This window comes from Phacochoerus africanus, chromosome 11, assembly GCF_016906955.1.
Source record: "Phacochoerus africanus isolate WHEZ1 chromosome 11, ROS_Pafr_v1, whole genome shotgun sequence".
Lineage (NCBI taxonomy): Eukaryota > Metazoa > Chordata > Mammalia > Artiodactyla > Suidae > Phacochoerus > Phacochoerus africanus.
Window position 1 is genome coordinate 120,522,798 of NC_062554.1, and position 27,298 is coordinate 120,550,095.

Consider the following 27,298-nt stretch of genomic DNA (forward strand, 5'->3'; position numbering starts at 1 on the left):
GGACTGAGCTACAAAAATATGTTGCAAATGACAAATGGACGTTCTGGGCTATCACTTAGCAAGGGGTCCCTCCTGCCTCCCTGCTCCTGGCTCCTTGCCTTTGCTTTCTCTCTCCCTGGCTCCAGACACCTACAAGATTTCTGCACCTGCTTTGCTTCCACATGTTTGATATTTCTTTGGATTTATCTCCTGGAATTTTAGGCCTCTGCCTGCTCCTTAATCCTCAGAAACCCTCTGACTCCAGAGCCCTCAGCCCTCTTTAAGCCCAACCCATGGTCAGGCCTGCCTTTGCCCACACATCATCAAAGTGTGTGTAGGATGGGTTTCAAAAATGCTTGGGGTCAGCCTAAGCCTACTGGATGACTCCTTAATTCTGGAGAAAGAAAACATGAAATTCTTTGGACAGGTGACTATATTCACAGCCCAACTGAAAACCACAGCTTAGGCTTCTTGGCTCACGCTTCCAGCTACCACTTGCTGGGGCAGAGCTAGCCCTATGCTTTCACTTTCCTAAGAGATTCTTGGATAATGTTAGCAAATTTGGGGGCTTTTGGTGGGATTTCAGAATACTTAAAAAATTAATTTCTTACTTTCAGGAATAAGTGGTCTTTTCTATATAGATCAGCAGCCCTGATCCCTGAACCGCAGTCTTACTCCGCAGAGCATGTCAGCTCCGTTGGGTAAATGGCTGTCTTCGAGGTCAGAGTTATGCCTGATGCCCCTACAAGGAGAATGAGATGTTGGCACCATAGACCTAGTTGGGGTAGTTTGGTTGTGAGCCACAGAAACCCATTCTTGGAAACCACAAGTGAAAGGATAATCTATTGAAGGCATGTTAGGGAGCTCAGGGTATTTAAGGGAAGTCTTAAAAGAACCAGGCTAGGGACAGATGGAATCAAATGGTTTTAAATTTCAGAAGCAAGAATTGCTTCACCAGTTGCTGCCACCAAAGAACTCCAGTCATTTTTACCATCCTTACATTCTTCTTAAATGCCCCATAAGGGAGAAAATCTACCTTATAGTCACAGACCACCCCATGGATATGCCAGAGGTGATGAGAAGACTTCAAGGATCTCTCCAGCTTCCTTAAAGGTAAGAAGGACACCTTGGACTATTTCACCAAGATGGAACACGGGATGGGGGAAGGAAATGCCCAAAAGAAAATTGGGGCTAATGGTAGGAAGGCAGAAAGAAGAAAAAGGATGCTATAAGGGAGGCACCTCTACTGGTGCTCCCTGAAAGTTACCACGGGCAGCTCCACTTTCCCAAGTAGCTGATTCGTGGGAGGTTTTTAGATAGACCTTGGGGCACTGCCACACCTTCTCAAGGTGACCCCGAGGTGGTCTCCTGAGCAGAGTGGAGGGAGGAGTTCTTGCCACGCTTCTCCAGCAATCGGGTTGTCCTGCTTGTGCTGAAAGAGGTCAGCCACTCTGTACTGTCAGATGTCCAGACAAAGAGGTGCTGACCTCACTTCCAGAAAGCTGGCCTGGCCCTCCTGGAGAGGAAACTGGATGGGCCTCGTCACATCCCTCTGTGTCACAACCCCTACTCTCAGTGGTGATGTGTTCCATGTCCCTGGGGAGCCAAGGTGGGAGGGTCTCAGGGACCTTAGGGAGTTGGGAGAGCGAGTCCACAGCCCACAGACCTGGCTCTTCACCACACACCCAGACCTGCTCCACGCATGTGGGCAGAGTTCTGGTCCTTGGTTATGGTGCCACCAACTTGACCGTGGTCAGGCCACTTGTCAGGTGCTTTCCGGCACACAGTGATGGGGCTTTCTTCTTGTTCTTGGCCTTTTCGAGCTGGATAGCAATGATTTAGCTATTGCCTGGGTAACCTACATTTTGCATCTCACTTTCAATGACTGCTGAGAATTCTGCTTGCAGGCCTCCAATCCCTAGAGCACTACCTGCCCACTTTTTGAATTCCAAACAAGTGTGCCATCTACCAGCAGGCATTTCCCACAGAAAGCGGAGGAGCTTCTCTAAAATTAGGAGTAAAACTGCTGCCTGGGGCCTGCATACCTCCAAAGCAAGAGTGCTGGCTGGCTGAGCCTGCGCCTGAGGTCCCCTGTAACCACAGCGATGTGAAGCAGTGTGTGGAGTTCATCAGCACCTCTGCCTCTGCCTCAGGAAAATGGACAGCTCATCTAGTCAGGTCTGCCACAGCCTCAAGACAATCTCCTATTCAGAACCGTTGAGCAAGTCCACTAACCCCTTTAATCTCAAAGATGAACTCTGCCGTGTACAAGTTTTCAAAAAGCAGGACTCCCTGGATGGTGCAACTTGCTGAGATGGTGCATCTAAGAGCAAGACCAGAAGGCAGCCTTCCGGAGGTTCCTTAAACAATCCCAGTGTGCAGCAGTGTCATTTGGCCTGGACACTGTTCCCGTTGCTCTGGAATGGCTAATGAAAGGGCTCCTGCACGCCTTTCTGGATGGCAGTGGCTTTTCTTTGGAGAGTGTCCTCTTGTACTTGCAGACGTGGCTCCCATGAGCCCCTGATCTGACAGAGGAATATCTATAGACTACCTAGGCCAGCCGTGAGGAACACTTTTGAAAGTCTGAAGTTTAACAGTTCCCATCATCTGTCAAACCAAGGCAAACTGCTTTGTGGCAGACCAGGTATTCCCGTCCCAGATGTCCAACAGATCCTGGAGTTCACAAGGTACAGCTGGAAATACATCCCCCATTTTCCACTCTGGCCACCCAAATAGTCAAACCTAGGTAAGGAAGCAGGGTGTGTCTGATTTCTGGCTGTAACTTACTGCTCATCAAGTCCTTTCTTCTGTCTAGCTTTTGCTTTACTGTCATGCTAACGAATGCTACACCTTTGAAACAAGTGCTTGAAATATTGCTTGTGTGTGTTTGGGGGCAGATTCTGATACAGGAGAAATCATATGTAACTTCTTAAGCTGGTTCTGTCCAGGAACAACCACCCTGGGGACAGGAGCTCCTTTGAAACATGGGGACAACCAGGTTAGGGGGCCAGGCTCCTATTTAGATGAGCCCAATTTTTGTCATTTAGAGCTACTCAGAATAAACCGGAAAAATAGTAGTAGTCATGATTTATCGAGCATTTACCTCATGTAAGCACCGTGCTAAGCACTTCACACGTATTATCGCATTTAGTCATAACAACTCTGTGAGTTTACTTTTATCTCCATTCATAACAGGGTAAGTTGCATGTCCAAGGTTACATGCCTAGTGAGTTATAGAGTCTAGATCAAATCTGTATGTCTGACAGTAGAGTCCAAGCTCTCAGTTCCAGTGCTGCTTTTCCTCTCCAAGCTCAGAAAAAGCTAGACGTGCAGTTGATGAACCCTCCTTAAAAGGATTTGACCTCCACATTCTCTGCTTATGGCTCAGCTCAACCACTGAGCAAACGCACTGACGTGCAAGCCAACATTCTAGAGGACATCAGAACCTTCACAGTCCTGACAGACTCTGCCAAAGACCATTGTTGCAGCCAGGAGCAATCTAATGAGGCGGGACATACTCTGTCATGCAGACATGGTCTCCAAGAATATGGAATGCAGAGGCACTGGCAGGATGACTCCCCGGATTTAGGGGAGTCCAAACTTCAGAGCCCCAGCATTACCTTGATATCAGGGTGGCCCTTGAAGTTCTAAGGAAGGCCTGCAATGCCCCTTTAAAGCAAACCTCTCCATTTTTGGGATAATAAATTTATAAGCTCTTTGTATGTTTTGGTTATTAACCCCTGTGGGTCTCATTATTTGCCAGTATTTTCTCCCAGTTTGTATGTGTCCTTTCAATTTGATGATGGTTTCCTTTGCTGTGCAAAAGTTTTTGAATTTGATAAGGTCGTATTTTTTTTATTTTTGCTTTTAGTTCTTTTACATTGAGAGACTGATCTAAGAAAATGTTGCTATGATTTATGAGAGAGAATGTTTTGCCTATGTTTTCTTCTAGTTTTATGGTGTCATGTCTTACATCTAGGCCTTTAAACCACTTTGAGGGTTATTTTTGAATATAGTGCGAAGGAATGTTCTAATTTTGCTGATTTACATGTAACTGTCCAGCTCTAGCAACACCATTTGTTAAAGACTCTGTCTTTTTTCCATTGCACAGTCTTGCCTCCCTTGTTGAAGATTAACTGATTCTATGTGTGGGGGTGTATTTCTGGGCTCTCTATTCTGTTCCATTGATCCATGTTTCTTTTTTTATGTTGGTATCATGCTGTTTTGATTACTGTAGCTTTGTAGTGTAGTGTGGAAGGGTTATAGCTCCAGCTTTGTTCTTTTTTTCTCAGGGTTCCTTTGGCAATTCTGGGTCTTTTGTGGTTCCATATACATTTTAGGATTATTTGTTCTAGTTCTGTGAAAAAGAATGCCCTATTTCTGGTGATATGGGAATCTAACAACCTACGGTACACCAGGCCTCAAGTTATATGCCGGCACAATAAATGCAGGTCTAGACAGACAAGATTCACGTTAATCCCCAGTGCCCTGAAATACCATTGTCATATCATTTGTTTGTCATAGACTCGTCCTACTCTCACACCCATGTTGCTTGGTTGTGGTGGACTCCAGTACCAAATTAGAACATGTTATCCCCTTTTATCAGCTTACAGCCTGCAATAGACTGAATGTTTGTGCCTGCCCCCCCCCCCATTCATATGTTGAAATCCTAATCTTCAGTGTGATTGTATTAGGAAGTAGGTGTTAAGGTGCTATTAAGAGGTGATGGTATTAGTGTTGGGTAGGTGATTAGGTCGTGGATGGTAGAGCCCTCATGAGTGAGACTAGTACCCTTAAAGAGACCCCCCCGGGAACTCTCTTCCCCATTATGCAATGTGAGGGTATAGTAAGAAGATGGCTGGTTTTGAACCAGGAAGTGAGGCCTCACAAGATGCTAAATCTGTCTTGTACTTCTCAGGCTCCAGAACTGTAAGATATAAATTTCTGTGGTTAATAAGCCACCCAGCCTATGGTATTCTATTATAGAAGCCTGAACTAAGGCACTGCCAATCTATTAATAAATAAAGTAAATTTCCAGAGAAAAATGATTCCCTAGTACATATCCTAGTTTTGGATTATACTAGGTGAAAAGTAACCAACAACCCTTGATGTCATCTTAACTCCAGTAATCAGTATGCTGGGATGGGTATTGGTCAACACAGTGGGAAATACTTCCCACCTCAGAGACGCTCTAATTGTCATTGGTCTCTTAGATGGGCTGGACCATCTATGACAATGTCCTAGCTGATCCACAAAAACAAACTGCAAATCCAAATAGAGTAGATATTCTAAGAAATCACCCAGGAGTCCCCTGCCCACCAACTCTTATTCTGTCACTGCCTCATCAGCACTTGCTTCTTCTCTCTGGTACCAAGTTCCTGGCTTTGGCGTTTCATTACCTGTCTTTGGTTTACTTGGATTTGACAGGTTTTTGGATTCCACATTTTGTGTTGTGGCACTTCTGCTCAGTTTAGAGCTTTGCCCACTCCTTTGGCTTCAGAATCTTCTGTTGCTTCCAGCAGAAACTACTCAATCCATGGCTTCAGCACTGCCACTGTCCCCAAAGCAAACAAATATAGTCTTTGGGAGTAGGGACTGGGGAGGCTTTTCTTCTAATAAGATGTGGAAGCATGTTTTTAGAGTTTAACAAAACAGCATTCTGATACAAAATTGAAAGCTATAGTCTCAATATTTAGCAAGCCTGTAAGCGGATTGTTATATCAATAAATTAATTTGGCATGGTTGTATGGATATGTGGGTTTTGAAATCATCTAGTAGTCTTGTATAATCTTGGGAAGATGCACTGCTTGGCTAAAGTCCTAAACTAGCAAGACTGAACTAGAACATGTAGTTTTCCCAGCTGTGAATGGAGGTGAGGAAGCGGCCCAAAGATGTATGACAGAGATGACCCTAAGGTTGGCATCATTATATCCTGCTTCATTACAATATACTGTTAGGAAGTTTTTAAAATGAGGTAATGCTGTTTATAATGTTCTCTATGCTTCATGTGTACATTATATTTTGACTTCTGTATATACTTACCACCAAAAGTTTAGTTTTCATCTGTCGCTATACAGTCGATCCCCTTTACCCAGTATAAAATAAGAGCACCAAATTACATGAAGAATAAAGAGGCAGTTTGAAGGACATAGACATTACCAAAGAGTGAGGCACTGGGGATGGTTACCACAGTTTCTCTCTATCAAAGAAGCATGTAAATCACCATTATATGTAGCCTTTTACCAACATCATGATTTTAGTCATATTTTTGCAATTTTTGTAATTTTTTCCTCTTTTTTGGCTGCACCTGTGGCATGTGAAAGTTCCCAGGCCAGGAATTGAATCTGAGCCACAGCTGCCACTTACACCACAGCTGCGGCAACACCAAGTCCTTAACCAGCTGTGCCACAGCGGGAACTCCTTAGTAATTTTTTTCCTACCATTTTCTAAAGATTTATTGGAGTACAGTTGATTTACAATGTTGTGATAATTTCTTCTGTACAACAAAGTGATTCAGTTATATATACACACACATACCTTCTTTTTCATTCTTTGCCCACATAGACCATCACAGAATATTGGGTAGAGTTCCCTGTGCTGTGGAGCAGGTTCCCGTTGGTCAGTCATTCCATAGACCACAGTGTGCATGTGCCAAACCCAAAGCCCCAGTCCACTCCTTCCCCCAGCCTGTCCTCTTTGGTAACTCTAAGTTTGTTTTCAAAGTCTGTGAGTTTGTTTCTGTTCTGCAAATAAATTCATTTGTAGCCTTTTTTTAGATTCCACATATAAATGATATCATATGTTGTTTATCTTTCACTGTCTGACTAACTTCACTTAGTATGGTAATGTCTAGGTCCATCCATTGTTTCATTCTTTTTTATAATTGAGTAAAATTCCATTGTATCTCTCTACCTCATCTTCGTTATCCATTCCTCTGTCAATGGATATTTAGGCTGCTGTTGCAGATAGTGCTGCTATGAACACTGGGGTGTATATATCTTTTCAAATCATGGTCTTCTCAGAATATATGCCTAGGAGTGGGATTGCTGGATCGTATGGTTGTTCTATTTTTAGTTTTTTAGGAACCTGTATACTGTTTTCCTTAGTGGTTGTATCAATTTACATTCCTACCACCACTGTAATAGGGTTCCCTTTTCTCGTCACCCTCTGTAGAATTTAGTGTTTGTAGACTTCTTGATGATGCCTATTCCAGCTGGTGTGAGGTTGTACCTCATAGTAGTTTTGATTTGCATTTGTCTAATAGTTGGTGATGTTGAGCATCTTTTTGGGTGTTTTTTGGCCGTCTGTATGTGAGAAGCATTTACTTATATGTTCCTGCTGAGACTGTAAGTATCCAGGGCAACTTCCTAGATGAAGATTCTGATGCCCTTCTATTTTGGTTATCTTTCAGAAACTCAGTAATGTTTTAGTTGATTTTTTAAGTTTACAGAAAATTTGGTATATACCTCACTATGCTTTCTTATTTACTTGGCTAATATCTTCTGTAGATATATATTTCTAATTGTGTAGGGAAAGTTAATGGAAAGATTTAAATTATACTACAGGAATGTGTTTATATTAAGGAATATCTGTATTAGAAAAGAATACTTCAGGGCATGTATACATCACATAATGTTATTAGTGTTTAATAAATAAGTAGCTGGTAGGTTCTATACTGAAAATACATCAGCCCCATATTTATAGTGATGCTTCCTCAGATTTTAATCAACATGTATCTGAGAAGCATTTTTGGCCTTTTATTTCTCTATTTAAAAAAAGAGTTTCAGAGTTCCTGTTGTGGCTCAGTGTGTTAAGAACCCAGCTGGTATCTATCCATGAGGATGCGGGTTCAATCCCTGGTCTTGCTCAGTGGGTTAAGGATTTGGCATTGCTGTGAGCTGCAGTGTAGGTTGCAGATGTGGCTCGGATCCCATGTTGCTGTGGCTGTGGTGTAGGCTGGCAGCTGCAGCTCAGATTTGACCCCTAGCCTGGAAACCCATAAGCCTCGCGTGTCCCCTCCCCCTCCAAAAAGGAGTCTCTATAAAAATAATTCCTTTTCAATTCTTTAATAGGTATACATTTTATGTCTAGCCCAAGTACATCTCCTTTTTCTTTCATTCACTCAGAAACACTGAAACATTTAAGTGTCACTGTACTTCAGGGTAGGTGCACATAACTTGGGGTGGAGTGTACAGGATTGAGTGTGGTGGGGGTGCCTTTGAGTTTGCAGTGTAGCTGGAGAAAGCCGGCACCTTACATACAAGATTACAACGGTGTTTGATAAGCGCATGATAGGGGCATGTGGAAAGGGCTGTGGGAGCAGCAGAAACCTTCCCAGAGGGGCCAGAGGGTGAAAAGGACATTTGAACTACATCTTCAGAAGTCAAAATTTAGCCATATATAGACTCAAAATTCTTTCCAAAGTAGAATGCAGGCTAAGGCTCTTTCCCCAATTACTCAGATTAGATGATCCAGCTACACATGTCATGTTGCTTCTCTGTCATGACATGATTTCACTGTCTTTCATGTGTGTTGTTGCATGGTGACTTTGTGCATTCCAAGGACATTCCACATGGCAACCAAAGAAAGGGCAGGAAGTGAGGACAGAGGGCCTCGCGCAGGGATGTGGCAATTATATGGCAGCCCTCTTTGCAGTCACATTATCTTTTTTCCTTCTCCTATAACATGGGAGAGTCTTTCTTTTTAGGATTCAGTGGCTCAACATGTTTGGAAGGATTTGGGAAGGGGATGCTTCCTTGAGTTCTATTGCTTGGAGAAGACAGGACATTTAGCAAGTCAAACGGCAAAGGTAAAACCACGGTGGAAGGTTTCTCTGTGGACAAGGACTGAAGGGTGTGGAGGTATCGAAGCTGAACAGCGGCTGGAGTGCCTGATAGAATCTCGGCTGCCATCCTCAGGGATTCGGATGCAGCCTTTTCCCCCTCCGCAGCAATCATCTAGACAACAGGTATGAAGAAAAGCAAAGGGGTTTTTTTTCTTCTTGGCTCCATGAAGTTTTAATCCTATTTACCGGGACTCAACAAAGAAGCTCTAGTATCTACTATGTGACAGGTGCTGCTACGCAGAGGCGAGCAGACCTTTTCTCAGGGATCTTGATCTAGGGAGGGAGATGCCACTATCCATTGCAGTTTAGGGTGGAATTTGTTAAGCGCCTTGACACATCCAGATGAAGTGTTAGGAGAGCTATTATGGCTGGCGGGTCTTGAAAGATTAGTAGGATTTTGCCATACAGAGAGGAGGTTGGCCAGCATTCCAGGCAAAGATATGGAATCTTGAAAGAATAACGCCCAATTTTGGTAAGCATTTCAGAAGAAAAAGCACCCAGCTTGCCACCCAAATGTCCGCTGAAAGTGAGCAAAGAGGGCTAGAGTCAGAGATCTAGAAGCAGCTCTGCCCAGAGGGCCACTTTCCTCCCTTCTGCCTCCACCAGCACTCCAAAGTTTTCCACCCTCTTAGGTAGTTAGGGGTTTGTCTTCTACTTTCTGTTCTTTGAGAGAAATCCACCTCCCCTCTAGCTCTCATTTTCCCCCACCCAACACACCTTCCCACCCACACCTCCACCCTCAGGGGCTGCCGGCAGCCCCGTTTTTGCTTCTCACTGGCACGCCAGAGCAGTGGCTCCGAGCAGCACAGCCTTCTCTCGGCTCTGGCGTTGAGGGGATTGGGCTCTGGTCATGGCCATCCCTCCAGAGCTGGTGCAGAGCTAGGGATACAGATCTGGGTGTCCTTCACCTAAAGGGGGCAGGTGATTGATATTACCCAGGGAACGATGCCAGTGGAGGAGGAGAGGGATGGAGGGCAGGGAAGTGCCTTCAGGGAGAGAGAGTGAAGGCAAGACTCAAAGACGAGGAAGAGGCCACCGCTACCAGAGAAGGGAGATGCTGCGCTGGGCGGCAAGGAGGCTATTAACACACTCTAAGAGAGCCGTTTTAATTGAGTGGTGTGGACCCAAGCCAGCCCCTCCCCGCAGCGCCCGGATGAGTAGGTCAGGAGCAAAAGGGAAGTGTTGTTCCTGAGCAGGCCTCGGATCCTCCGGAGCTCCTCAAAGAACAGCCGGGCGGGAGAACGGCCTGCTCAGGGCTGGCTCACCCGCACTCTGGCCTGTCTCTGTGCTTCGGCTTCCACCGCCAGCGAGTGCTGCAGCCCGGCCGGCAGCCTCACGTCCTTACTGAAAGAGAAAGCACGTGGCTAGGATGGTGTGTGGCGCTGCTCTTAGCAGCCCGCTTTCAGATAGACCTGCCACCTCTCTACAACACGTCACGATGCACAGCACATTCTGATTTAGCAGCTTATGCCGCCCTAGACTTCTGTGCAGACAGCAAGCAGAGAAGTGTCTCAAGGGTCAGTGCCCCACATGCAGATTTTTATTATCACTGATGCTATGGCAGAGTTTTCTCTTTACAATTAAAAAAGAATTGTATTGATGTACTATGATGATTTTCCTACAGAAAGTTTCATCTAAATCCTAGCTATTAAATTTGAATCATGAAAAACAGCCTTGGAGAGCCAGGCTATTAATAACGAGGGAAGTCATCTAAGTTTATAAAAGAAGTGATTTTGAAAAGAGTAGAACTGACCAACTAGGAACAATTCTTAATGTATTGCATAAAAGATACGAAATTGTATTTTTCCTCTGTTTGTAACTATTAATAACGAGGGAAGTCATCTAAGTTTATAAAAGAAGTGATTTTGAAAAGAGTAGAACTGACCAACTAGGAACAATACTTAATGTATTGCATAAAAGATACGAAATTGTATTTTTCCTCTGTTTGAAACTATAATAGATAGAAAACACTTTGGCTGTTCCTCAGAAAGTTAAATATGGAGTTACCGTATGATCCAGTAATTCCATTCCTATGTCTGTACGCAAGAGAACTAAAAACATGTCCACACAAAAATTTGCACATGAGTGTTCATTGCAGCGTGATTCATAATAGCCCCAAAGTGGAAATAACCCAAATGTCCATCAGCTGATGAGCAGATAAACAAAATGTGGTATAGCCACTCACTGGAATATTATTTAGGAATGAAGCACTATTTCATGCTTCACTTTGTATGAACCCTGAAAACATTATGGTAAGTGAAACAAGCCAGACACAGAAGGCCATGTATTATGTAATTTTTTCTAATATCTATAAATTAATTTTTTTGTATTTTTATTTTGTAATCAAATTTAACTTTTATTAGGATATGTTTGATTTGCAATGTTGAGTCATTTATGCTGTAGAGCATAGTGACCCAGTCATGCATACATATACATTTTTTTTTCATTTTATCTTCCATTATAGTCTACCCCAAGAGACTGGATATAGTTCTTCTCTATGCTATACAGTAGGACCTCATTGCTTATTCATTCTAAATGTAATAGTTTGCATCTACCAACCCCAATCTCCCAGTACATCCCCCTTCTTTCTCTCTTCCCCTTGGCAACCACAAGTCTGTTCTCTATGTCTGTGAGTCTGTTTCTGTTTTGTAGATAGGTTCCTTTGTGCCATATATTGGATTCCACATATGTGATATCATATGGCATTTGTCTTTCTCTTTCTGACTTCACTTACCATGAGAATCTCTAGTTGCATCTATGTTGTTGCAAATGGCATTATTTTGTTCTTTTTTATGGTTGAGTAGTATTCCATTTTTTGGAACTTTTTAGGGCTGCATGTGTGGCATATAGAGTTTCCCAAGCTAGGGGTCAGATTGGAGCTGTAGCCACTGGCCTACACCACAGCTCGCAGCAACATCCGATCCTTAACCCATGGAGCAAGGCCAGTGATCAAGCTTGTGTCTTCATGGATGCTAGTCAGATTCATTTCCGCTGAGCCACGATGGGAACTCTGTGTACCACATCTTCCTAATCCATTCATCTGATGATGGACATTTAGGTTGTTTCCATGTCTTTGTCATTTCGACTAGTGCTGCATTGAACATAGGGGTGCATGTATCTTTTTGAATGAAACTTTTGCCTGGGTATATGCCCAGGTGTGGATTGCTAGATCATATAGTAGTTCTATATATAGTTTTGGGGACCTAATTAAACTCAAAAGCTTTTACATGGCAAAGGAAACCATTAAAAAAACAAAGACAACCCACAAAATGGGAAAAAAATCTTTGCAAACAATGCAACTGACAAGGGCCTAATCTGCAAAATATACAAACTTAGACAACTCAACAACAAAAAAAACAACCAAATGGAAAAATTGGCAGGACACCTAAATAGACATTTCTCCAAAGAAGACACACGGATGGCCAGTAGACACATGAAAAAATGCTCAACTTCACTAATTACTAGAGAAATACAAACCAAAACTACAGTGAGGTACACCTCACACCAGTCAGAATGACCGTGATTAACAAGTCAACAAATAAATGCTGGAGAGGGTGTAGAGAAAAGGGAACACTATCACACTGTTGGTGGGAATGTAAATTGGTACAACCACTGTGGAAAACAGTATGGAGCTTCCTCAGAAAACTAAATATGTAGCTATATTTCTATTAAATTTCCAGAATAGCCAAATCCAGAGAGACAGAGAGTAGATTAGTGGTTGTCAGGGGCTGGGGTTGAATGGGCAATGAGGAATTCCTGCTTAATGGATGCAGACTTTCTTTGGAGGATAATGAAAATATTCTGCAGTTAGATGGCAGTGGTGGTTGCATTACTCTGAATATACTAAAAACCACTGAATTGTAATTTAAAATTGTTAAAAATGGTGAGTTTTAGGTTCTATGATTTTTAGCTTCAAAAATGTTTAACTCCTGGAGTTCCCATTGTGGCTCAGCAAGTTAAGGAGCCAACATAGCGTCTGTGAGGATGCAGGTTTGACCCCTGGCTTTGCTCAGTGGAGGAAGGATCTGGCATTACTGCAAGCTGCAGCATGGGTTGCAGATGGGGATGGGGCTTGGATCTGGTGTTGCTGTGGCTGTAGTGGGCCAGCAGCTGCAGCCCAAATTTGACACCTGGCCTGGGCACTTATATATGTTGAAGGTGTGGCTGTAAAAAGAAAAAAAAAATGTTTAAATTCTGGAGTTCCTGCTATGGCACAGTGGGTTAAGACTCTGACTGCAGCAGCTTGGATCACTGCAGAGGAGTGGTTCAATCCCCAGCCCACTGCAGTGGGTTAAAAGATCTGTGTTGCTACAGCTACAGCATAGGTCGCAATTGTGGCTGGCTTTCAATCCCTAGCCTGGGAACCTCCAGATGCCACGGGTGCGGCCCTAAAAAAAAAAAAAAAATTTAAATCCATAGAGAGAAAATATGAAAGTAATTTGCCCAGATGTTACAGTGGTTGGGTTATGGCTATGAAATAATAAGTAAATTTCTTCTTCCAAGTTTACACTATTATGACCACAGTACTCATTCAATGAAAATAGTCTTTCAAATAGAAATTTTGAAATAAAATCATAATATTTCCTCTTATATTGTTCTTTCTGGTTAATTTCCTACCCACATTTCTGTTCTCTCCACTTTGATTCCCCAAATACAGGTCACTGCATCCAAGGCAACCTGTGGAGGCAAGAGTAGGGATGTCAGTGAGAAGCTCTGGGCGGGAGGAAAGCTCCCCTCTGCACTGACGGCCGTTGTCTACATGGAGAAAGCACGTTTCTTCTGAAGGGTTATTAGGTACTGCCCTGTTTTAGCATCATAGCACCTTAGAGAAGGTTGTTTAACTTGCACAGCGCCCCCCAATAAATGTCTGTGGAATTAAAGGCAGTAAAGTCAGCTGACTAGTGGCTCCTAAAGACATCCCTGTCCTAGTCCCTGGAACCTGTGACTGTTCCCCCAAAGATACTTTGCAGATGTGATTAAGTTCAAGGCTCTTAAGATGGAGAGCTTATGCTGGATCTTCCCCGAGGGCCCTAAATACAACTGCAGGTGTCCTTTTATGGAGTTCTCATTGTGGCTCAGCGGATTAAGAACCAGACATAGTATCTGTGAGGATGTGGGTTTGATCCCTGGCCTCACTCAGTGGGTTAAGGATCTGGTGTTGCCGTGAGCTGTGGTGTAGGTCACAGACATGGCTCGGATCCTGCGTTGCTGTGGCTGTGGTGTAGGCCAGGAACTGCAGCTCCACTTTGACCCCTAGCCTCCATATGCCACGGGTGGGGCCATAAACAAACAAAAACTGTAAGAGATTAAATTGGTGGTGATTTAAGCCACCAAATCTGTGGCACTTTGTTACAAAAGCAGTAGGAAGTAATAGTGGTGAATTTGTTACTTTTTTTTTTTTCAAAATCATTTACTAGAGGACCAGAGCCTTTAATCTCTCTTATGTGATATTTATTCTCTTCCATATAATATTCATTTACAGGTGCTTTTACTTCCTTCCTGGTGGTGGCCCTCACCTCCCCCATCTCCACATCCCAGGAGTGGGAAAAAAATGGACTGTGGGTTCTGGAAGGAAGGTGGAACAGGGCATGGAGCTCCCCACATGGGTCATACTCTTTCTCCTTTTGACCTATTTCTGATGATTTCTTAGTGGCTAGATAAAAAGTTAGCTTCGAGCATTGGGAACCTTGAAAAGACTAATTTGGGGTGGTTGGAGAATTGATGAGAGGAAGGAATGTTGAAAAAGGAGGAGGAGGCATCTTAAAGAAGACAATTTTGCCTGCAAGTATTCAGTGCAGAGGAACAGCCCAAGAGGAGGCGTGATAGCATGAAAGTGCTCAACCCTGGAGAAACACTAAATAGGCTGGAGTTTTAGATACATTGGGGGAAGGATGGCAAGAGGTGAGGCTGCAACAGTTAGGTCATTTTTTCCACTCATCCCCCCCCCCCAAAAAAAAAAAAAACCAACCAGTATCTGGTTGCCATGTGATAGCCCTGTGCCAGGTACTGAAGACAGAAAGATGAATAAAATATGACCCCTGACATTTTGGAGTTCATGGTCTGGGAAGACAAATGCACAAACACATACATTACAATTCAGTATAACAAGGGCAAGCTTGAATGTCAAGCATTTGGCTCTTACCCTTTATCCTTTGGAAGGGAGGGATGAACAGGAAGAGAGGCAGGAGGAGGACAGAGGGGAGCGGCCGTGAGTGGATTTTAAATTCCAGAGCAGCAATTCCCCTCTATCTCTTATTCTAATTTATTCTCTTTTCAGCTTCTCCTATTTTTTGAGTCCTTCCCCTTTCCATTAGGATGCTAACACGGGTAACGAATTGGACAAGTCACTTCATTTTCTCAGCTGTGTCTGTTCAGGCCCCGTCAAGCACAATCCTCCTCATCAAGCACATTCAGGCCACCCTTAGTTCCTTCTCTTGGAGGTCCCTCTTCAGCTGGACACGATTCATAACCTCCTAACTCAGTTCTGGACTTGGGTGTCCCGTGGCCTTAGTGACAGGCTCTGTCACCAGGGGTAAGAGCCACCTGACCAGCCAGCTGTCCGGAATCCTGCTTTGTTCTTATGTCTTCTGAATACCTTTGCCACCTTGTCATGGTGGGCATCTGGTGAAGGTGAGGTTGCTGAGCTCACTGCCCGCGGGCTAGATGAGGCTGCTTGTGAGACAGCTCTTGCTTTTCTCTCCTTCATTCCAACTCAATCAAACCTAGACGGTTGATTGGGGAATTAAATCATGTAGGGGTTTATGACATCTTCCCCCTTTTCACCTGAAAGTCTTAGGTGAACTCACCATTATATAACTTTGCTCATTTCCCTAGAGAGTAAGGTCTCAGGATCCATTCTTTATCTCTTTGTATCCCACCACCCCCTCCTGTCCAGCCCCACCTACCCTCCCTGCCAGCTTCCACTCCCACCACCTCCTGCTCGGTGGGCACTTTACAATGAGTCTGAGGCCACCGGGGGAGGGTTGAGAGCAGAAGTGTGGCAGTGACCGACTAATCAGCACAGATAAGTGACTATGACTGGCTCGGGGTCAATTGAGCCACCTCTTACTTAACTGTCAGCTCCTTATGGGATGGTCGGTACCTTTAATAGTAAATGTGTGGCACATGGGAAATTCAGTAAGAGGCCAATGCAAAAAGGAATAAAAGGGATATTTCGACATACTTGGCGTTACTTCATCTCTGTACCTTTACATCCTGAGCAATGCTCTTCCTTTCCAGGAGAATTTCAGTGAGGGATCGATGTGCTAGGAGACGCTTCATGGTGGTCTGCACAAGGAACTGGACTGCTTTGGACACGTGAGCAAGACTGCTTAGGAGAAGAGAGGCATTTTCCATTCGGTAGTAGCAGATGGCATCTATCTCCATTACAAACATATCTTTGGTGACAACCTAGGTGGAAAAACATTTGGGTTGAGAGGTCCGATTCTTGGCTTCCTTTCCCACATAGGGATGGAGGAGCTACATGTGTTCAAAGGGTATATTCTCAGCTAAGACGATAGCGAGAAAGAGAGTGTGTAGGTGGCTCACCCTTGAATCACTGTAAGCATGTTTTTGAAAATGATGGAGCTTTTATTTTTATTTATTTATTTTATTTTTAAATTTATTTAATTTATTTTTTTTGGTCTTTTTGCTATTTCTTTGGGCCGCTCCCACGGCATATGGAGGTTCCCAGGCTAGGGGTTGAATCGGAGCTGTAGCCACCGGCCTACGCCAGAGCCACAGCAACGCGGGATCCGAGCCGCGTCTGCAACCTACACCACAGCTCACGGCAACGCCGGATCGTTAACCCACTGAGCAAGGGCAGGGACCGAACCCGCAACCTCATGGTTCTTAGTCGGATTCGTTAACCACTGCACCACGACGGGAACTCCCAGGAGCTTTTATTAAATACATGAAAGAACTCATGCTTTTGAAGAATCCTGTTGTAAATCCTTTTGTGAAAAATCAGGAATAATTTTCTTATATGAAAACATTCGGTTGGTTGCATATGAGGTCTTTGAAAATTGATGCCAAACCGCACCCCTCCGGAAAAAAAAACTCTGCTAAAAGAGCAAACATGTTCTGGAAAACAAGCACTCTAATGTACTGTGTGTATACTTGGAGGGCAGTTTAGTGCCACATATCAAAAGCCCTAAAAGATGTATGTGCACAACATTTTCATTTTTTGTCATTTTAGACACAAGGATATATTTTAAGGATTTAGTTGCAAGGATGTGATTCACAATATTGCTTATTATAACAAAAATGGAAATAACTTAATATCAACAATAAGGAATTAGTTGACTAAACTGCATAGACACTCAACCAGTTGAGTAAATTGAGTAAAATCTGTCCAATGAAATGCTATGTGTCTGTTTAAAACAGAGGTAAGACAGAGCTAACATATGAAAAGACAGTAATAGATTGTTGAGTGAAAAAAGACATGTTTCAAAATAGTATGTATGGTATGAAATAAATGTCTCTCTCCCACACACTCCTGTCCGAAATATAACCAGATACATAGAAAAGCCTGAAAGGATACATTCCAAAATATCAACTCTATGGGTCATGGAATTGGGTGCAGTTTTATTCCTTTTTTACATTTATTATATAAAATTAGCCTTTTAAAAGTATCTAAGTTTTATTCACATTTCCACTTACCAAAGCAAAGAGTGAAAAAGAACCTCAAACTGAAAGTGGGAAACAATTTAGGAAAGGCTTATAAATCTGAATTAGTAACAAGAAAGTCTAGATGTCTCTACTTTTAACTTTTAATTGTGGTAAAACACACATAACATCAAATTTACTATCTTAACCATTTTTAAGTGTACAATTCAGTAGTGTTAAGTACATTCACATTGTTTTGCACCCAGTCTCCAGTACTCTTTATCTTGCAAAATTAAAACCTATTGAACAACTCCCTGTTCTCTCCTCATCCCAGCCCCTGCAACTACCATCCACTTTCTGTCTCTAAATTTAACTACTCTAGATGCCATATATACAGGGAATCACATCGTTTTTTGTCTTTTTGTGATTGGCTTGTTTCACTTAGCATAATTTTCTCAGGGGTGATCCATGTTATAGTATATGTCAGAATTTCATTCCTTTTTAAGTCTGATTATTATTCCATTGCAAGACTATACCCCAGTTTGTTTATTCAGCCACCGATGGGCATGTGGATAGACTTGTGGCTTCCACCTTTTGACCATCATGAAAAAATGATGCTATGAATATAGGTATACAAATATCTCTTCACTACCCTGCTTTCAATTCTTTGGGATACATACCAAAAGTTAAATGGATGAATTATATGGTAGTTCCATTTTTAATTTTTTGAGGAACTGTCATGTCTTATACAGCAGCCGCACCATTTTACATTCTTACCAATAGCATACAAGGGTTCCAATGTCTTTACATCTTTGCAAACGCTTACTATTTTCCTTTTTTTTTCTTTATAGTAGCCACCCTAATAGATGTGAGGTAGTATCTCATTGTGTTTTATTTGCATTTCTCTGATATTTAGTGATGTAGAGCATCTTTTCCTGTATTTGTTGCCCATATATATATCTGCTTTGGAGAAATGGCATTGAGGTATATATGCTATATACCATATATGGAGGGCAATCTGCTTTATTCAAAGTCAACGGATTTAAATATTAATCTCATCTAAAAAACTGTCTTAACAGCAACATCCAAATGTATCTGACCAAATAGTTCGGTATCATGGCTTAGCCAGATTGACACATAAAATTAAACATCACAAAGGCCTTTTGCCCATTTTTAATTGGATTATTTGCTTTCTTGTTGTTGAGTTATAAAATTTCTTTACATATTCTGGATATTAACGTCTTATCAGATACAACATTTGCAATTTTTTTCCTATTCTGAAGGTTGCCTTTTCATTCTGTTGGTTGTGTCCTTTGAGGTATAGGAGTTTTAAAATTTGATGTAGTCCGTATCCTTTTCTTTCCTACTTTTAAGCAAAATTAGTCATTTTTCTCTCAGCTAGAACTGGTAGCTCAGCCAGGGGAAATGTAGAGAGAAAGTAAAATCCGCCACATGGCCTTACTTACCTCGTGAAAGGGTATCTCCAAGGTTTGGAGACGAAGGTCAACCTTGTGGTAGGTATCCAAGCAGGGCAAAAAGAAGAAAAGGCCTAGAAGAGAGGAAAGGAGAATAGTTATGACAGGTGTGTGGGGTTCCTTTTTTTTGGCACCAAATGTAGTCAGTTGCACACTGCATTGCATTACTTAGCTTCCAGCTACACATAGACCACTGAGCCATCCCACATCTACCCCATAGTGTGTTTGTTATTGCTAAGGTTACCATGTAATTTCTTGTTCAATCTCAGACACTTTGGAGGATGTCATTGTTAATTTTTTTACAAGTGTTTTTTTAAGCTTTATTGAAGTATATTTGATTTACAATGTTGTGATAATTTTTAAAGCACTATTACACCAGGACAACAAGCACAAACAGGGATTATCCCCAGCAAAGTGAGCTGTATGGTCATCTTGGTTATTGTGCTGATCCATCCCGATCTTGGGTTACATATCTGTCTCCTTCACCAGATTTAAACTCTAAAACAAGAGTGTCTTATGCATTGTTGTTAGCCGTAGTGCCCAACTTTGTCCCTTTTAAGTGCTTCTAAAATTGTTTTTGAATTCACGTGTGTTTTAAAGAAACCTCCGTGTGGTATTTCTTAAAATGTGAGCCCCACAGGTAATCAGAATAGCAATGTCATGATACCAGCCTTCTCGTTGTCTAGTTAGCCCTCACCCATCCAATGTAATGTATAGGGTCCATGTGCAATCAGTATTTTTAGATTGATTTATTGACATTTTTTGAGATCCCACTGGACACTGCAGGCTCCTACAGGAGTCAGAGCTTTGTTGGAACCAGCGTCTCCTCAGAGAGACCAGGATCTCTCTGAGAAGCCACCCAGCTGCTAGCCCTTCTCAGCCCCAGTGAGAAAGATGCCGAAAACTAGAACCAGAACGAGGTGGTCCCTGTCCTTCATCTGCAGGGCCTGGTTCTACTTTGGTGGGGCCCCATCTGCTGGTTCTGAATCTTCAAACTCTGATTTGTGTCTCCTCGTCTGATTTCTATTCTCTACCTGTCTCTGTAGACCTCACTTGGAACTTGGACCTTTCCTCGTATATGCACAGGGACTTTACTCCTTCTCAAGTCTTCCTGGCTGGCTTGGATCTTCAAACCCCAACCATCTGACTTTTTACACTAATGATACATCCACCTGTGTCCTATAACCTGCTTGGCCACCAACTCTGCAAGACTTTAAGGTCCTAGAGACCACATGTCATTCATCTTCGTATCCCTTATATTTAAACAAGGTCTGAAACACAGGACGTGCTCCACCCAAGTTTCTTAGATTCCGTTAACTGAAGGCCAGTTAGATACTTGGATGCTGAACTTTGCCTGTCTGGCATGGTTTGGATTGATCCCCTGGATTCTGAACTAGCTTAGTTTCACTCTGAGAATTCATAGACTCAGATCACATACACAATCTACTCAAACTAGTACTTGCCATAGGTCCTAAGCCTACTTGCTACTCCAGCCAGCCTGGCCCCGGTATTTGGCTTTCTGCATCTATTCTCTCAGTCACTATGACGTGGTAGTAATGCGTAATGCTCTCTGAGGAATTTCTTTCTTTCTTTCTTTTTGCTTTTCAGGGCTGCAACTATGGGATATGGAAGTTCCCAGGCTAGGGGTTGAATCAGAGCTGCAGCTTCCAGCAACACAGGATCTGAAATACACCTGTGACCCACAATACAGCTCACAGCAATGCCGGATCCTTAACCCACTGAGTGGGGCGAGGAATCGAACCCACATCCTCACAGATGCCAGTCAGGTTCATAACCACTGAGCCACAATGGGAACTCCCTAAAGAATTTCTTAATAACCTGTGTTATAAGCAGTAGATTAGAAAACAAAGATAGGAATCAAGTTACTTCATGTAATCTGTGGGCTAAATTACAAATACGCATGGATTGAAGAAATTCGCAAGTCTCTGGGGGGTAAAAAATGTCATTCTCACCAGGGCCTTTGGCTCTTCCAGGAAGCAGATGTCCCAGTCGGAATATAATTACTCTCTCATACTCCTGTACAACCTAAGGGGACATTTAATAATTCTGAATCACTCTAAGAAAGAAAAATGAAGTCTTCAAAAGACCGTGGCATGAGAATGATCCTAGGTATTAGAAATCTCTTGTTTTGAAAACCAAGAAAAACTTGTTAATACTTACATTAATGCAATAGAAAATAGAAAAGCATTAGAGAAAATCAACTGGACCAAAAGTTGGTTCTTTGAAAAGATCAACAGACAAATATTTAGCCAGACTGACCAAGACAAAAGAGAGAAGATTTAAGCTGCTGAAAGACATCATTACTCTCCTTACAGAAATAAAAAAGATGATGAGAAAATACTATGAACAACTATATGCCAACAAATTAGATAACTTTGATGAAATGGACAAATTCCTAGAAAGTCATAAACTACCAAAACTGACTCAAGAAGAAAAGGAACATGAAAAAGACCCAGAAGTAAAAGATTGAATTAGTTGTTTAAAATTTTCCCACAAAGAAAAGTCCAGGACCAAATGGTGAAATCTGCATGAACAGTGAAACTGACAACCGCCCCAGCAGCATCTGCAGAGGTCCAGCCGTAGGCATGCTCTTCCCTGGTACTCCAGCCAGTGACTAAGAACAGCAGGGATTCAAGGGCCTGGCCATTTCCATTTCTGCCCATTGTGAGACTCATCTCTGAGGCACACTCTGCTCTGGAGTTCCCTTTCAGGCTGGCCAAGACTTTCTTGGAGGTGTCCCACAGTCTCAGGCTCTCTCTGTCCAGTCCTTCCTTCCCCTTCTCATCCCAGGCGTCAGATCTGCATCATTCTTGAAGGCTTTCCCTACCTGCTCTTGTTCTTTCTCCCTTTAATCTTTCACAAACAATGGCGCCCCATAAGTCCCTTTTACTTCTGCCTGAGAAGTTTCCAGGAAGTGTCAGGAGTGGACATCATGACCTATTCTGGGCCAGTCTTTGTGTAACAGAGCGTAGATGATCTAAACGTAGCTTCTGCCCTCAATGGCTCTCCAGGCAATGGGAGAGATCAGGTATCCACAAATATTATACATGTGATAGGTGCTGGAATGGCTGCAAAAATAGGATGACACCAGAGCACAAGGTAGGGAGTGACAGTCTGGAGGAGTCAAGGAAGGCGTCACAGTTACCACTGAGCAGGTATAAAGGAGTAAGAACTCTCATGGAAGGTGAGTGGAGGTGAGGGCATTCCATACAGAGCAGACAGCATGTGCCAAGATGCAGAAATAAGACCGGGCATAGTGTGGTCAGCAAGGGGCACCAGGAAATTACTTATTGGATCCTCCTGGAATCTCACCTTTATGCAGAACCAGATGGAAAAAGGGAACGTCACAATGATGAAGAGCAGGGATGTGAGGACAAGAAGCCACTCACAGGCCCCCAAACTGGAAGGTTTGGTACCTTAAAAAAAAAGCCAAAGAATAATTACATTGGAGCGTCATCATATTCACTGACTAACACTTTGTTAGCACAGTCCTTGGTGTCAGCGTCAGATTAAAGACTTTGCTGGAAATAGTAGAATGAGCTGGATATCTGCAAGGTCAGTTCACAGGACCTGGGGTGCCATCTGCATAAAGGGCTGGTCCATGAAGATGGACCAGGCTCCTGGAAAGGAAGTAGCGGTTACGCTGGAACAAGAACAGAATCCAGAGGTCTGGGTTCCTGTTCTGGCTCCACCATTTTCTGTCCAAATGACCTTAAGCAAGGCACACAACCTCCAATTTCCTCATCTATTTAGGGACATACTGTCTACCTGATAACTATTTCGTAGTAACTATCTGATGGGACATCTCCTAACTCTGACATAAGGATGAAATGCCATATAAACATAAGAGCACTGAACTGTATTTTTTCACATGTCTAGTGCTATTATTTGACATGATTTAAACCACATGTGTCCAGAGTTTTATCTTCCCCATGTGCCACTTGCCCCAATTATGAAATTCCTCAGTGAGAGCCCTTTCTTTGGGTTAAGGTGTAGATCTTTCGATAGTCTTTGAAAATCACCCATATGGGGTAATATTAGCCCATTTGTGCCTAAAAACGGGGTGTAAGGAACTGGAGTACAGACCATCCAGGTTGCTTGGGTGATAAAGGGAATGTTATCAGGGAAAGTTGATCTTAGGAACAAAAGCTTCTTGAGGTCTTGTCTTGTTTATAAGTTCCCAAGGCTGGAATAATGCTTGACCCATACATATTTGTTGAATGTAGGAAGGAGAAGAGGATAGTGAAAATGATTAAAATTCAGTAGTTACAGAAATATTGAGAATTTTAATCTCGAGGTATTAGAAAACTGGCCAAAGGTATACTACTTGTGAGTTAAAATCTCAAGGTGACTACAGACTAGAAATGGTGAAAAGTCTATATTTAAGAGATGGGAGGAAATGGATAACCAATCAATAGCCCTGAAAAAAATTTTTTTTTCTTTTTAGGGCTTGCACCTGCAGCATATGTGAGTTCCCAGGCTAGGGGTCCAATCGGAGCTGCAGCTGCCGGCCTACACCACAGCCACAGCAACGTGGGATCTGAGTTGCATCTGTAGCCTATGCCACAGGTCACAGCAATGCTGGATCCTTAACCCAGTGAGTGAGGCCAGGGGTCGAACCCACATCCTAATGGATACTAGTCGGGTTCTTAACCTGCTGAGCCACAATGGGAACTCCTGAAAATTTGATTTCCAAGTTTGGAAGATAACTGGAGAGATCATCATCAAGTTAATGTGCAGATTATTTGAAGAGGGAAGATATGCAAGCTGTATCAACACCAAAATAATCTCAGCACCAAATGCCAGAGTATGGTGGTTCCCAAATGGTGTCCCACGGAACACTAAGCACACAAAGCAAGAATTCCCAGAGCAATATAAGACTAAGAAATACTGTGTTCCTATATCTCAATCCTGGAGCTTCCCAATATTCATTGGCATATTGAAGCTAGGAGAATCTCTGCAGCAAAGAAGCATTCTTAGCCTTGTTTAATCTAGTATCCACCAAACATTTAACCAAGCAATGTTCTCTCCAAGTGAATTCATTGCATTATTTCTCATGCAACCCACTTTGGGAGATGTGGTTTTTGAGAGATGCAGCCCTACTAACATCATATTAGTTTTTTAGTTTTGTTTTTGTTTTTGTTTTTTGCTTTTTTAGGGCCGCACCCACAGCATGTGGAGGTTCCCAGGCTAGGGGTCCAATTGGAGCTACAACTGCCGGCCTATGCCATAGCCACAGCAACACAGGATCCAAGCCGAGTCTTCGACCTATACCACAGCTCACGGCAATGCCAGATCCTTAACCCACTGAGCAAGACCAGGGATCGAACTCGTGACCTCATGGTTCCTAGTTGGATTCATTTCCGCTGTGCCATGACGGGAACTCCCACATTAGTTTTTACAATGTTCTTCCCTAAGAGCAATAACAGTGTTGTTGCTATGTTTAACTAGTCTTTAAATATATTTCATTTGCCAGTGGGAACCATTGTAAGTAAAAATAAATAAATGTACCTATAGACAAAATTTACATTTTATAAGTGAAGAAAGTCCTCAAAATTTTTTCAAACAGGACTTAGTGATGTGAACAGAAAACTAATATCTATACTCAAAAGCAGACTTGAAGCTTGATTCACAAAATATTATTCTCTTAGAATGAGTTCCTTGAATATCCAATTTGTTCGGTTTAAGTGAACTGTGACACATGACCTGGTGAAGCAGGAAGGGCCTTTAGATACGACATAGTCCAAGAATCCCCAACATTTCAGCAGAGTGAAGGTCCTTTTGGTTTCTCCCAAATCTTAGGTAGCCCAGTCACAGGAGTGTGGTGCTAAGTGAGGATGGGGAGGGGGTGCTGCTCTTCCCCTTTCCTCTGGGGGCCACAGAAACCTCTCAGACTCGGGCTCAGCAAGGGTGCCTCATACTTACTGTGCCTCATTCTTTGCTTGGGAGGCCTTGGGCTCTGGTCATTTATAGCTGGAGAGACTGAGCGAGGCCCACATGGTGAAGCTACCAGCCCAAGGCTGTAGCAAGCTGATGCAGTGCTGGTAGCCTGACCAGCAATGAGGGTCAGCACCCTGCAAGGATGGGCTTTCAGTAAGACTGTCTCACTCTAGAATCTGGCTTCTCTACTTCCCAGCTGTAGATCTTGGGTAAGTTATTTAATTTCTCAGCATTTTTTCCCTCATCTGTGACATGGGAATAACAACACTCAGTAAAAGACCTAGTGTGTACCAGGCATATAATAGGGGCTCCTTAAAGGGGGCTCCCTTCCTTCCCTACCCGACTTGTGTGGTCTGAAGCACAATACTTACAGATCTCGAAACTCAGCGTTACTGTAGCATTGAACCCCAGAACGTTTTAATGACCAGAAGTTTCTGACTGATGAAAGGACATCGATTAGGCAAAACAGTATTGACATGGTCCACATAAACTACACCCCAACTGCTGGATCTTTCTCAAGACATAGCTTTCAATGCTACACCATATAGTGCAGTGTCGGCAGTCAGGAAATGTTAAAATATCACAGTCAATGGAAAGTAGTACAATACACTATTCCTTATTTACCTTCCTTTAAACTTCCCTCACCTATAATTAATGTGTAAGATGTTTCTTCTAGTCACTATAAAAAAAAAAAAAAAAACTGGAAGCAGATACATTTGTTCCTAAGAATTGCTTTACCTGCAAAAGCCAAAGAGACACCTTTCCCCAGGATGCCCTCCTTTGGTCTAAGCTGCCTCCTTTAGCTTGCAAGGATTCTGCTCTGAGTATGTTTTGTTTTCCTCCGGGCTATGTGAAAAGTGCTTTGGCTATCTTAACTCATTTTATCCTCACAATTACCCTTTTAGGTAGGTTCTGTTGCTGTCCTGATTTGACGGATGGTTAAGGCCCTGACTACTATCGCAGGCTCACTGAGATTTAAACGTAAGATCTGGCTTTTCTCTACTTGGCTCTAGTGTCCCTACTTTTTAGAAAGAATGATCGCCCCAAAGAAAGTGTAAAATGCTTTTAGGCAAGTCTGAGGGGGTGGGGATGAGGCGAGAAGGAAAAGCTACAGAGTTGCCCAGAACCACCAGCTCATGCATGCCTTTACTTAAACTAGGTGCCCATATACCCTTCCACCGCCACAAAACCAGCTGCGTAGTTCCTTGGAATGTTGATTGTTCCCCAACGGGGACCACACTCCTTCCCACCTCTCATCCATGGCTGGCCCCTGAGAACAACGTGTTTAGTTGATAATATTTGCATTTCTTCTGATGCATTCTGGTCTTCATTACTGGGGTGGGGTGGGGTGTCGGTGGGTCCTAATTCACATTTTCCATTAACTGGGAATCTGAGCAGGTCCACGCCCTCAGTGCGTTGACTCATTGTCCCTTACCTAACATCCCTTGGGTACCACTGGGAAAGGCCGCATCCCCCTGCCAGGGCCTCAACCTTCCCTCTGTACCTTCCTCTGGCCGCTCACTCTCCAGCAGCGCCACCACTTCGGTGCCCTCCTCGCCAGAGCCCCGGACTTCATCCACGTCCACCACGGTGGCTGCCGGCGCTCGGGGCTCCGCTGGGCTCTCTGCGCGCCCGACGGCCGGCTGCTCCCGGCGCCCGCGGCCTCTGCCGCCCTTCTGGGCGTTCGGCTTCTTGTTCTCCTTGTGCGGGGACCCGCCGCCTCTCCGATGGGCCTCTCTGGAGGAGCTCCGAGCCCTCTTCTCCATCCTTAGAGCAGCCGGGCTCCGGGAGCTGAGCGCGGTCCCGGATACGTTGCTGGCGGGGATACAGGCGCGTCCCAGCGGGGACTTTAAACACTTTGGGCGGGGACGGGACCCGGCGGGGCGCGGGCGGGGCTCTGCTCCGGGTGAAAGGCGACAGCTGGTTCTCACCAGAGGACAGGGCCCTCTCCCCAGGAGACTTGGTGTCCCCTGCAACAATGAGTTTGTCTGAAAGCCCATTTATGGCGTTTAAAGCTGTGTTTCTAGAGATGGAGATCTGAGCTGAAGTACGACGGAGATGCGCAAACCGCTGAAGGTGTGATGGCTTTTGCTCCATCATTCGTAAACATAGGATGGAATAGAGTATGCGGTCTTCGCATAAGGCTAGAGAGCTCAAGAGAACAGAAAAGGGCGTCACGTTAGGGTAACGTTAAGGTAAAAAGGGAAACCTCTCCCCAGGTATCTCCTCTTCCCCCTAAGGTCTTCCCAAGGGTGCCTTTCTGCTCCGCGCCCCCGCCGCCCCAGTTTATTTTAGACTCTGGCCCTGCTCTTTCTGCTAAGCCTTTCATGGGTAAGGACTACTCCTGGGAAGATTCAACTCTCTGATTTTATGCAATCAATGGGTTGATTATGTAAGGAAACTCAATAAGCAATAAAGTGCAGTTAGATGG

General features: G+C 43.5%; 1 protein-coding gene across 1 annotated transcript; it reads right to left on the bottom strand.

Annotated features, from left to right (window-relative positions):
* Window positions 1–8,029: 8,029 nt before the first annotated feature.
* NPHS2 (NPHS2 stomatin family member, podocin) lies at window positions 8,030–26,692 on the bottom strand. Its single transcript, XM_047754036.1, has 8 exons — window positions 26,372–26,692; window positions 22,240–22,343; window positions 20,880–20,952; window positions 18,898–18,980; window positions 16,031–16,234; window positions 13,446–13,501; window positions 10,090–10,168; window positions 8,030–8,936 (listed from the first exon to the last, which is right to left on the bottom strand). The coding sequence occupies exons 1-8, from the start codon at window positions 26,631–26,633 to the stop codon at window positions 8,658–8,660; spliced, it is 1,140 nt and encodes a 379-aa protein (XP_047609992.1). The 5' UTR covers window positions 26,634–26,692; the 3' UTR covers window positions 8,030–8,657.
* Window positions 26,693–27,298: the final 606 nt, after the last annotated feature.

Bases quoted from the DNA above. Each gene is read 5' to 3' on its own strand.
- NPHS2 (XM_047754036.1), bottom strand. From the start codon at position 26,633: ATGGAGAAGAGGGCTCGGAGCTCCTCCAGAGAGGCCCATCGGAGAGGC. The intron at 22,344-26,371 runs GTACAGAGGGAA...TTTTTTTTTAAG, and splicing joins GAGTGAGCGGCCAGAGGAAG to GTACCAAACCTTCCAGTTTG. The intron at 13,502-16,030 runs GTACAGAGATGA...TTGCCTCCACAG, and splicing joins GCATTGCTCAGGATGTAAAG to GTTGCCTTGGATGCAGTGAC.